The 11174-nt window shown below is 43.5% G+C and overlaps 1 protein-coding gene across 4 annotated transcripts; it reads right to left on the bottom strand.

Moving 5' to 3' along the window:
* Positions 1–477: 477 nt before the first annotated feature.
* On the bottom strand, positions 478–9111 carry LOC140677597 (class I histocompatibility antigen, F10 alpha chain-like). 4 transcript variants are annotated; one of them, XM_072912569.1, is made up of 8 exons: positions 8145–8276; positions 3327–3593; positions 2850–3128; positions 1819–2127; positions 1549–1653; positions 1301–1318; positions 831–919; positions 478–758 (listed from the first exon to the last, which is right to left on the bottom strand). In XM_072912569.1, exons 1-7 carry the CDS (start codon positions 8173–8175, stop codon positions 870–872), a joined length of 1059 nt encoding a protein of 352 aa, XP_072768670.1. In that variant the 5' UTR covers positions 8176–8276; the 3' UTR covers positions 478–758; positions 831–869. The 4 variants fall into 4 exon arrangements, with proteins under 4 accessions (XP_072768670.1, XP_072768669.1, XP_072768671.1 ...); XM_072912568.1 differs by having other exon boundaries at positions 478–919; XM_072912570.1 differs by lacking the exons at positions 478–758; positions 831–919; positions 1301–1318; positions 8145–8276 and adding an exon at positions 9071–9111 and having other exon boundaries at positions 1325–1653.
* Positions 9112–11174: the final 2063 nt, after the last annotated feature.

Genomic DNA, 11174 nt, shown 5'->3' with positions numbered 1-11174 from the left:
CAAACAGACCATGTGACACCTGACGTGACAGGTCGTCACGGAAACGAGGGATGGATCTGTTTTTTGAGAGACTTAAGTGTTGAAAGTAAAATAATAAATTTTTTACATTTTAATGAGTGGGGCTCTTTTGGATCCCAATCATTTCAGTGGGAAATTTTTTTATTGTCATTGCTCAAAAAATAGTGAACTAAAATCAATGATGTTATGAATTATTGACCTATTTAAAATTGCAATTATATTTAGTAAAAATCATTATTTTGTGGTTTTGCCATAACAAAACAGGGTTTTGCCAAAAATGGCATAAAACATGAAAAAAAAAAGACTTTGATATCGACAGATAAACCTGAAATTGATCAAGGGATGTAAGTAATGAATGCAAAAATACAACATGAATAAAAATGACCTATTTCTACCATTTTTATGACTGAGACCCTTCCTGGTCCCCAAGAAAGCAGTGCGAGGCGAGTGGAGAACAAATGGATTTATTGACAGAGATGTGACACATTGTGATATTGATCATAAGCAGCGGCGATTCAAAGAAAGAAGAAATCCTCGTCATGATGTCAAGGCCATGAAACGTGAGCCCCGAATGATTTGATAGCCACCGACGTTTGATCTTAAAAGTATTTTAACGGCCAAAGAAGAATACATGGAATAGCGTGAGGAGCAGTGGGGATGAAGAACAAAGCACATCTCCGAGTGTGATGACGTCCCTCAGCGATGGAGACATCTCTCTGTGTTCCAGTGCACAAAGCATCCTGGAGGAAGAAGATGACTCAGCACATTCCCAACAGAAGCACATGAATCCAAGTTGAACATCATCTTCACACAAGAACATTTGGAGGTGCAGACAGTCCATGTGAGCTAACTCAGCCTTCAGCCGCCACGTTCTCGGGGAGCTCGGCGCCGCCGTGGCGAGCTGCGGGACAAACGCAAACGGTGAAGGAAGAACATCCAGAAGGTGCCTCGTCACTCACATCAGATCTTTGAGGTATGACTTGGAAACATGAAGAAGCAGAGTGCTGCTCTTCTACTTCCTGACTAGGATATGTTCTTGATGAGTCAGCACACTTGATGTCTCATTTGGCTGATCCTCATCATGAGGACTCATGTCAAAAGTGAGATATGCCACACTTTGTATTGCGTGTGCTCACAGGAGGGTCTTTTATTGTGAAGGAGTCAGCTCAAGTTGGGATTTTCAGGCTAAACTTGTAACAAAGGTCCACATCAGACCTCCATGTGAGTGACGCTTCACCACGGCTTTGTTTCTTGCGGCTCAAAGAAAAGATGTTTTACTTACGAGCTGGATCGTACTGGGCTGAAATGAAAGAGAAACAAGGTGAAATGGACTTTTCCCTCACGTCACGCCGTCTTTCTATGTGAGAGTGTGCGCTCTGTCTCTGTGGATCTTTGAGTGTTTGGCTGGAAGGCAACTAAAACATGGCCGCACCTTTGCAGCCCGGATGAAAGCATCAACTCACGGCCTGGACCGAGTGCACCGAGAAGAAGAAGAAGAAGAAGAAGACAGAGGACATTGGTGTGCCTCACCTTGTCTGTTTCTGTGACGCCTGACCATGACGATGATGATGGCCGCCAGGACGGCCGCCACAGCGACGACCACCGCCGTGGCAGCGAGGGCGACGCTCAAGTTGTCTGTGGAGAGCAAAAAAGCACAAGTGGAGTGACAAAGCATGAAGAGGAAACCTTCATGACTACTTTGCATGCAGACGTCAAGCGTTGTCATGGTGACATGGATCAATAATGGTGACAGGTGGACTTGTGATGGGAAACATCTCCAACTAAATGTGTCTTTCTCACCTTCATGGCTTGCGTTGCTCAGGATGCTTCTTCTCTCCAGCTTGGTGACCAAGTCCTCCTTGACGCCAGACAGCCGAAACACACATTCGTACTTGCCCTCCACGTCGGCCGTCACCTCCACTTTCAGCTCCACCGACATCTGGAAGGTTCCGTCGTGGTTGGGGAGTATCTCTCCGTGCTCCACGTCCTCGAAGATCTGCTCGCCGTCTTTCCTCCAAAACAGGTCGGCACGGTCGGGGTAGAAACCTGTCGCCATGCAGTTGACCGGAGAGGACGGCCTCTTCTGGAGGAGGAACACCTCTGGAAGCTCTGCACAGGAAGTGATGTCACGTGTGAACAGAAGACAACGTGGGGAGAAGGTGTGGATGGAGGTACAGATGGAGAGAAGGTGTGGATGGAGGTAAGGATGGAGAGAAGGTGTGGATGGAGGTAAAGATGGAGAGAAGGTGTGGATGGAGGTAAATATGGAGAAAAGGAGTGGATGGAGGTACAAATGGAAATAAGGTGTGGATCGAGGTGAAGATGGAGAGAAGGTGAGAATGGAGGTAAAAATGGAGAGAATGGAGGTGAAGATGGAGAGGAGTGGTGGATGGAGGTAAAGATGGAGAGAAGGAGAGAATGGAGGTAAAGATGGAGAGAATGAGATAATGGAGGTAAAGATGGAGATAAGGTGAGAATGGAGGTAAAGATGGAGAGAAGTTGTGGATGGAGGTAACGATGGAGAGAAGGAGAGAATGGAAGTAAAGTTGGAGAGGAGATAATGGAAGTAAAGATGGAGAAGAGAGAATGGAGGTAAAGATGGAGAGAAGTAGAGAATGGAGGTAAAGATGGAGAGAAGGTGTGGATGGAGGTAAAGATGGAGAGAATGAGAGAATGGAGGTAAAGATGGAGAGAATGAGAGAATGGAGGTAAAGATGGAGAGAAGGTGAGAGAAAGAGGAAAGAGTATAAAGAGAAAGTGTAATGTCAGTAATGTTCCTATAGGGGGAGTGCTAACAAGTTAAAAGGTGAAAGTACATGGTGTGTTTCTACCTGTTCTCATTAGGACCTCCTTCCCATTGTTCACATGCTTCTTCAAGTAAGAAGGACATAGCTTAGTGAAGTAATACTTATTGTAGTCTAGTAGATGTCTGTTCTGGTCCAACTTGAGTTTGGAGGGGAAAGCTTGTTGTTTTGCTGCAGTAAATGTCCATGTCTTCATGTCCAACGATATGAAATCTTCTCCATCATAACCTTCCTGACGCCAACCTTTAACTTCATCAGTCTCATCATTCCATTCACATCCATACATCGCCTGGACAATGTGAACACCTGAGACACACAAAGTGTTGTAAAGCAGAGTGACACACACACACACACACACACACACACACACACACACACAGTATTTGTGTAGGTTATTATGGGATGGACAGAGACAAGTATCATTGCAGTAATGTGTGTTTTACTACAGTATAAAAAGAGTACATCAAATATATTTAAGTAGTAGAAAGTTCAACATAAACAAACCTTCAGTTTGGTTGAAACGCTTCTTACGAAGTTCAAGGTTAATTTTGTCACTAAACTCATTATCAACACTGATCTCTGTTTGTCTCTCCCAGTATTTTGGATCCTCTGCTGTGATTTTGTTCATCCAGTCCTGTTTGGCTTCTGCTTTCCTGCTGTTGCTGTCATAGTGAGAAATCTGAACTCCATCAACATAACCAACACTCACAAACTCTGGGAAGTTTGGAACTTGAGAGGACGCAGTGTGGAAATACTGCAGCGTGTGAATCACTGAAAGAAGAACACAACAACAAGATGACTTTTTATTATTTTGTTTCATGTTCAACAATCTTGCACTGTGAATATTTGAGCTCATTCAGTCTTCAGTCAGGTCTTAAAGTGAACATCAAACACTGCTAGATATCACAGTCAAGACCCACATGGTGTTCTATGACAAATACAACACATTAATAATATCACTAACATTTTATTATTGGACATCTGTTGACAGTTTGAACATTTTGAAAATAAACATATCTTTTCTACAATGGAGGCTGAATAAAAAGTACAACAAAGTTGAACACAACCTGTTCTGCCCATTTGATGTCGACTCTTACTCACACCTTGTGGCGGGATGATGTTACTACACTTGATTAGTTTCTGACACTTCCGTGTTTGAAGATTTCAGGAAGTCAGTGTTCTGTTGTGTTCACTACTGCATTGAGTTAACCATATAGTTAGTTCAGTTACATTGTACAGCCTCTAGATGGCGTAGTGAGTCAGACGGAGGAGGTGCGGTGAGGTGAGGAGAGAAGAAGAATGTAATGTAGGTAAATACAGGTACGTGAATAAAGATGCTGACTGGAAAGTAACGCGTTCGTGTTGGTTACTACTACACACCCAACATAACAAGTGGCGACGAGGATAAAGAAATAAAAGAATGGCTTTACTCGGTTTTGAGTGTGAATGTTGTCTGTCTATCTGTGTTGGCCCTGTGATGAGGTGGCGACTTGTCCAGGGTGTACCCCGCCTTCCGCCCGATTGTAGCTGAGATAGGCTCCAGCGCCCCCCGCGACCCCGAAGGGACTAAGCGGTAGAAAATGGATGGATGAATGGGTTTACAACCGCCCTCTGCGTTCCTGGAGTGCCCGGGAGAGCCGAAGATTACGTTCGAGGATTGGAGGAAGCTATTCGACAACTTCTTGCTAGCAATCGGAGGTCAAGATTTTTCCGCGGAGAGGAAAAGAGCCCTGCTGATTCACTGTCTGGGAACAGAAGGACAAAGGTTGTACAATACCTTGCCGCTTACTGAGGATACCTACAATGGTAGTTTACTGGCTTTGCAAACATTCTTCACCCCGAAAGTCAACGTAGTCGCCGAGAGGTACCGTTTTCGGCAGCGCGCTCAAGCTATGGGTGAGTCAACGGATCACTATGTAGCAGCGCTGCGTGAGCTAGTGAAAACGTGCAATTTCAGTGCAATGGAAAATGAAATGATACGTGATCAGATAGTGGAGAAAAATTGTGTGCCTCGTATACGTGAAAGACTGTTGTTAGAACCCGAGCTAAGTCTTGACAAGGCACTTACACTAGCCAGACGAATTGAAAGTGCCGTTGCTGATGCAAAAACATTCACTGACAGTGGAACGAAGCTAGTCTCTGCAGTCTACAGACAGGGAAATAAGAATGCAGGACACCCCAAAGACAAGTATAAGCACAAAGGGGGAAACGGAATGATGCCATTCAACAATGTTACAGATGTGGCTCTGTTGATCACCTTGCTAACGACCAGTCATGCCCAGCTAAAGAAGTTAAATGCAAAACATGTGGGAAGATAGGCCACTATTCCAGAGTGTGCAAATCCTCTGCTAAATCAGTCAATGAAGTGAGTTTGCCTGAAGTGACTGTCCTCAATGTTGGCAAGAAGACTGATATACAAGGAAAACTAATTGGAACTTTCACTCTGGCTACATCACCTACAAGTACACATACAAGTGACATGTTAGTTGACACAGGATCTGCTGTTTCAATACTACCCGAAAAACTGTACAGAGAAAACTTCAGCACAAGTAAACTTAGCCCACCTACAGTAAAACTGTTGACATACTCAAGACAGAACCTAAAAGTTTTTGGACGTCTTAAAGCGACAGTAACATACCAACAGAGAACTGCAACTGGATTTTTCAACATTGTAAAGTCCGGTACACCCCTCATTGGGCTAGATCTATGTGAAGACCTCAACATAGAGATTAAAGGAGAAAAGTTGGTGGAACCAACGGTGGATTGTGCCATGCTTTCACAGTTACCTAAACTCCCTGAAACTACAACCACGTTGGACATTGGACATGCTAAAGGTTGTGTACATAAGGTGCAGATACGCACAGATGTTAAACCAGTGCAACAAAAACTCAGATGCCTGCCGCTTTCAGTACGTGATACCGTCACAGCAGAGCTGAATGAACTGGAAAAGCAGGGAATCATAGAGGGAGTTGATTCATCCAAATGGGTTTCCCCTATTGTGGTCACTCGGAGGAAGAACGGGAAAATCCGCATGTGTGTGGATATGAGGGAACCTAACAAGGCAGTGGTCCCTGACAGCCATCCATTACCACTGATCGAGGACGTACTTGCTGAGCTGCGCGGGTCAAAGATGTACTCCACCTTGGATCTGAAAAGTGCATACCATTAACTGGAACTGCATGAGGAGAGCAGAAATCTCACTGCTTTCATTACACACGAATGATTGTACAGATACCGCAGAGTTCCTTATGGACTAAGTTCAGCTCCTGCAGCATTTCAGAAAATGATGACAAAAATACTCAGTGGATTAAAGGGGGTTAAGTGTTACGTAGATGATGTCATAATCTATGGGCCCTCACAGGAAGAACATGACGCTAACCTGAAAGCTGTAATGAACCGTATTCAGGAAGCGGGTCTGCAGCTCAACAAGGAAAAATGCCTCTTCAGTCAGACTACACTGACATTCCTGGGCCACAGACTCTCACCTGAAGGCTTACAGCCAAGCGATGGCCATGTAACTGCAATCCTGAATGCGCCTGCTCCTACCGATGCAGCTACCCTGCGCTCATTCCTGGGTTTAAGTGCATGGTATAGCAAATGTATACCTAACTACGCCAGCCCGGTAGAGCCAATGAGAGCTCTGTTGCGGAAGAATACAATTTTCAAGTGGAATGATGCAGCACAAAAGAGCTTTGATCAAGTCAAAAACATGGTTGTCAACAGCCCAGCACTGACACTGTTTGACCCAAACAAACCAACAGTGGTCTCAACTGACGCTTCTGATTATGGACTTGGAGCTGTTTTGACACAGGTGAATGAGGCAGGAGAGGAAGACACAATCGCTTTCGCCTCCCGCAGTTTATCAGATGCTGAAGGAAAGTACTCTATAGTTGAAAAAGAGGCTCTCGCATGCGTTTGGGCTGCTGAAAAGTGGCATGTGTGGCTCTGGGGAAGGAAGTTCCTGTTACGCACTGACCATCAAGCTCTAACTACACTCCTGACTACCAAGGGAAATAATCGAGCTGGACTTCGGGTTGCCCGGTGGTCTGCTCGCTTAATGGAGTTTGACTATGAGGTCCAGTACAGAGCTGCAACACTGAACAGCGTCGCCGACTGCTTATCCAGACTACCACTTCCTGCGACAAACAAGGATTATACTGAGACCGTGGAGTCAGTCGCAACAATGCTGGACGACATTCAAGCAGTCACTCAAGCGGACTTCAAAGCGGAGAGTAACTTGTGCCCTGTGCTGACCAAACTTCGCGCACAGCTACAAAAGCCTTGGCCAAGACAAAAAAAAGTGCTTGACCATGACCTACAGCCATAATACTTGATACGTGACGAACTGGCAATTTTGGATGACTGCGTGGTCAGAGGCACTCACCGTCTCGTGGTTCCAGGGTCACTACAGAAAAGGCTCATAGATATTGCACATGAGACTCATCAGGGCATTGTCAGAACAAAACAACGCATCAGAGAACTATACTGGTGGCCTAAAATGGACGCACAAGTTGAATCATTCATCAAAGACTGTACTACATGCAGACAAAATGACAAGTCAGTTACTACCTACAATGCCCCACTCCAACCTGTGCCTTTGCCTGATGCCGCATGGGAAAAAGTGTCAATTGACATCGTTGGTCCTTTTGAATCTGCACCAAGAGACTGCAGATATGCTGTAACGCTTGTGGACTACTTCAGTAAATGGCCGGAAGTAGCTTTTGTGGCACAGATTGATACTGCAACAATCATCCAGTTCCTCATAGCAACCTTTTCACGGGAAGGTAATCCAAAAGAGTTAGTGAGTGACAATGGTACTCAGTTCACATCGGCTGAATTCGAAAATTTCCTAAAACAAAGAGGAATTGTGCACCTGAAATCATCTCTATATTATCCCCGTGCAAATGGAGAAGTTGAGAGGTTCAACCGAGTGCTCAAAGACTGCCTGCAGACTGCTTCTATACAAGGGACACCCTGGAAGCCATACACAAGGTCCTTTCTTATGGACTACAGAGCTACTCCACACTCAACCACTGGGGTGAGCCCCTCACAGCTGCTTCATGGAAGACAAATGAGAACAAAACTCCAAATCATGGATGTGACTCCTGTCCACGTAAATAAGAATGTGGTGCGTGAACGAGGTAAAAAGATACAGGAATACGCAAAACAGTACACAGACAGGAAGAGGAGTGCAAAGAAGACATCCTTCAACCCTGGTGATCAGGTCAGGATTCGGAAGCCATGGAAGGTAAAGAAAGGAGAACAAAAGTTCACAAAGCCAAGCCAAGAACTGTGGTGCGGAAGAAAGGCCCATACACCTACCTGTTGGATGATGGTAGAGTCTGGAATGCATCACACCTTTCTGTACTACCACAAGTGACCACTATGGACAATGACACTGTACAGACCGAACCTAAACAAGAGACAAATGTGAACAGTAGACCTGAGAGGTGTAGGCAACCGCCTAACTGGCCTAAGGACTATGTCATGTACTAAAGAAGTTGCATAAACATGCATGTTGCTGGTTGTTAAAGAAAATAAATAATGCATGCATGAAAAATGTTTAGTATGCAAATTTACATACGGTTAAATGCTGCTGTAATGGTTGATTGGTTGTCATTTTATTACTTCCAATATAGTATAGGCATGGTGTTACTTGAATCCAATTTCAAAAGCAATTGTAAGTTTTGTTATGAAGGAATTCACTTTTATTGAAAGAGGGAGATGTTGTGTTCACTACTGCATTGAGTTAACCATATAGTTAGTTCAGTTACATTGTACAGCCTCTAGATGGCGTAGTGAGTCAGACGGAGGAGGTGCGGTGAGGTGAGGAGAGAAGAAGAATGTAATGTAGGTAAATACAGGTACGTGAATAAAGATGCTGACTGGAAAGTAACGCGTTCGTGTTGGTTACTACTACACACCCAACATAACATGTTCGTTCTTACAAGCCTTGGAAAAAAAAGCCTTTGAACAAGAAAAACTGAAGCGAAAACAAATAAAGAGCCTAAACGGATTTCTCTGCTTCTGGAACTTTCTTGGAACATTTTGAATATTTTGCTGAGTGACGAAGAAAAAGGGAAAACAATAAAATATGTTTAAAAAGAACCAGGATGAAGTAATAAAGGGCTTGAATAATATAAGAATTAATTTAATTAATAAGTAATAGAAACTCTCAGAAGTTAAATAAGTGAAGGCACAAAGAGGATTTATGAATAATGATTTATAAACTTATAAAAAGGACTTACCAGGCGTCACGCTGTGCATTTGCACGACCAGAAGAAAGACTAAAAACAAGTTCATGATGCCAGCACGAAACAAAAAGATGTTTGCCACTTTTAATCCCGCAGAGAAAGACAAAAGTGACGAACACTCGCTTGACTCACAAACAGGACAAATGAACCAGGAAATGTCGAGGCTCTTTAATAATGCTCCACCTGAGCCAATGAGGAGTCAGCATTCTGCAGCGTCACTGTTACTAGGGAAGACGGAACGCTATTCTGAACAGAAAAGTGGCAGCAGTCAACGAACAAGAAGTCTTCTACTGGACTCACTAGAGAGCGCCCCTTGTGGCCACGTCAGGTAAAAGCTTGTGTGGCTTTTCTGGGAAATCATGTGACTTGACAAACAAAAGGTGTGTCAAGTTTGCCGCCAAACTTAGAAAGAAAAGAAAGAAAGAGGAATGAAGGTGAGATTTAGAGTTAAAAGTAATGACAGGGCTGGAACATCCAATCAGTGATCGTATTGTAGTCCTCTCAAGAAAGCATCAACACAAATAATGATTGATAGACATAAAGTCGCTACACCGCAGGACATCCTCACTTCTTTTTATTTCACGTCTTAACTTTCACCTCCATTATGTCTCCCAAGCGTGAGGCGTCCCTGGTAGAGTAACGGGACACACTTCTGCCTCGCATGGGTTCGATTCCCGGCCAGGGTTGCATCAGGAAGTTTCATCCTGAGTAAAAAGTCAGCAGAAAGCATTCATGCGATTGACTCGCTGTGGCCAAAGTGCTGAACGTGGGGGAAAAGTGTGAGGCAGACGCTTCTGGTGGCAGAACATCAAAGAAAGTGAAAGTGAAATTAGACACGGTAAAGCCAAACATTGACTGCATGCTTTTTTCAAGTCACCTAAACTCGATGGTGATCATTTTTATTTTTATTTTGTCGTACCTGTCAAAAGTGAACACACGTATCCATATAGGTGAGTAGTAACGAGTTACATTTACTCAGATAAGAAACACAACTTTTACTTTGCTATATCACATGTTATTACTAGAGATGTCCGATAATATCGGCCGATAAATGCTTTAAAATGTAATATCGGAAATTATCGGTATCGGTTTCAAAAAGTAAAATGTATGACTTTTTAAAACGCCGCTGTACGGAGTGGTACACGGACGTAGGGAGAAGTACAGAGCGCCAATATCACATAATACCAATCACATAATATCTACGGCTTTTCACACACACAAGTGAATGCAAGGCATACTTGGTCAACAGCCATACAAGTCACACTGAGGGTGGCCGTATAAACAACTTTAACACTGTTACAAATATGCGCCACACTGTGAACCCACACCAAACAAGAATGACAAACACATTTTGGGAGAACATCCGCACCGTAACACAACATAAACACAACAGAACAAATACCCAGAACCCCTTGCAGCACTAACTCTTCCGGGACGCTACAATATACACTCCTGCTACCGCCCCCCCCCCCCCTCCCCAACCCCACCCACCTCAACCTCCTCATGCTCTCTCAGGGAGAGCATGTCCCAAATTCCAAGCTGCTGTTTTGAGGGATGTTAAAAAAAATTATGCACTTTGTGACTTCAATAATAAATATGGCAGTGTCATGTTGGCATTTTTTTCCATAACTTGAGGTGATTTATGTTGGAAAACCTTGTTACATTGTTTAATGCAGCCAGCGGGGAATCACAACAAAATTAGGCATACTAATGTGTTCATTCCACGACTGTATACATCGGTATCGGTTGATATCGGAATCGGTAATTAAGAGTTGGACAATATCGGATATTGGCAAAAAAGCCATTATCGGACATCTCTACTTTCAACACATCCAAACAATTTCAAACATCCACCAGGGTGAGCAATTAGCGTCTTTAACAAAACATGTCGAGGAAAGTAAAGTAAAAGACAATACAAATAGATTATTTGAGAATAATAATCACAATAATTATGAAAAATACAACATTTTAAAATAACGCTAATCCAATTCAAATTCCTCCCATAGAGATGTTAATTTAAGGTTGGGTTGTTTTTTTTACTTCTAACCAATTTCCAAGATGTCATTTTTAGTGTTCTCGTGAGACGTGTAGAAACGCC

The sequence above is a fragment of the Nerophis lumbriciformis genome, linkage group LG37 (genome assembly GCF_033978685.3).
Source record: "Nerophis lumbriciformis linkage group LG37, RoL_Nlum_v2.1, whole genome shotgun sequence".
Classification (NCBI taxonomy): domain Eukaryota; kingdom Metazoa; phylum Chordata; class Actinopteri; order Syngnathiformes; family Syngnathidae; genus Nerophis; species Nerophis lumbriciformis.
Note: the sequence above shows the minus strand (reverse complement) of the source record. Positions and strands in the feature narration are given on the sequence as shown.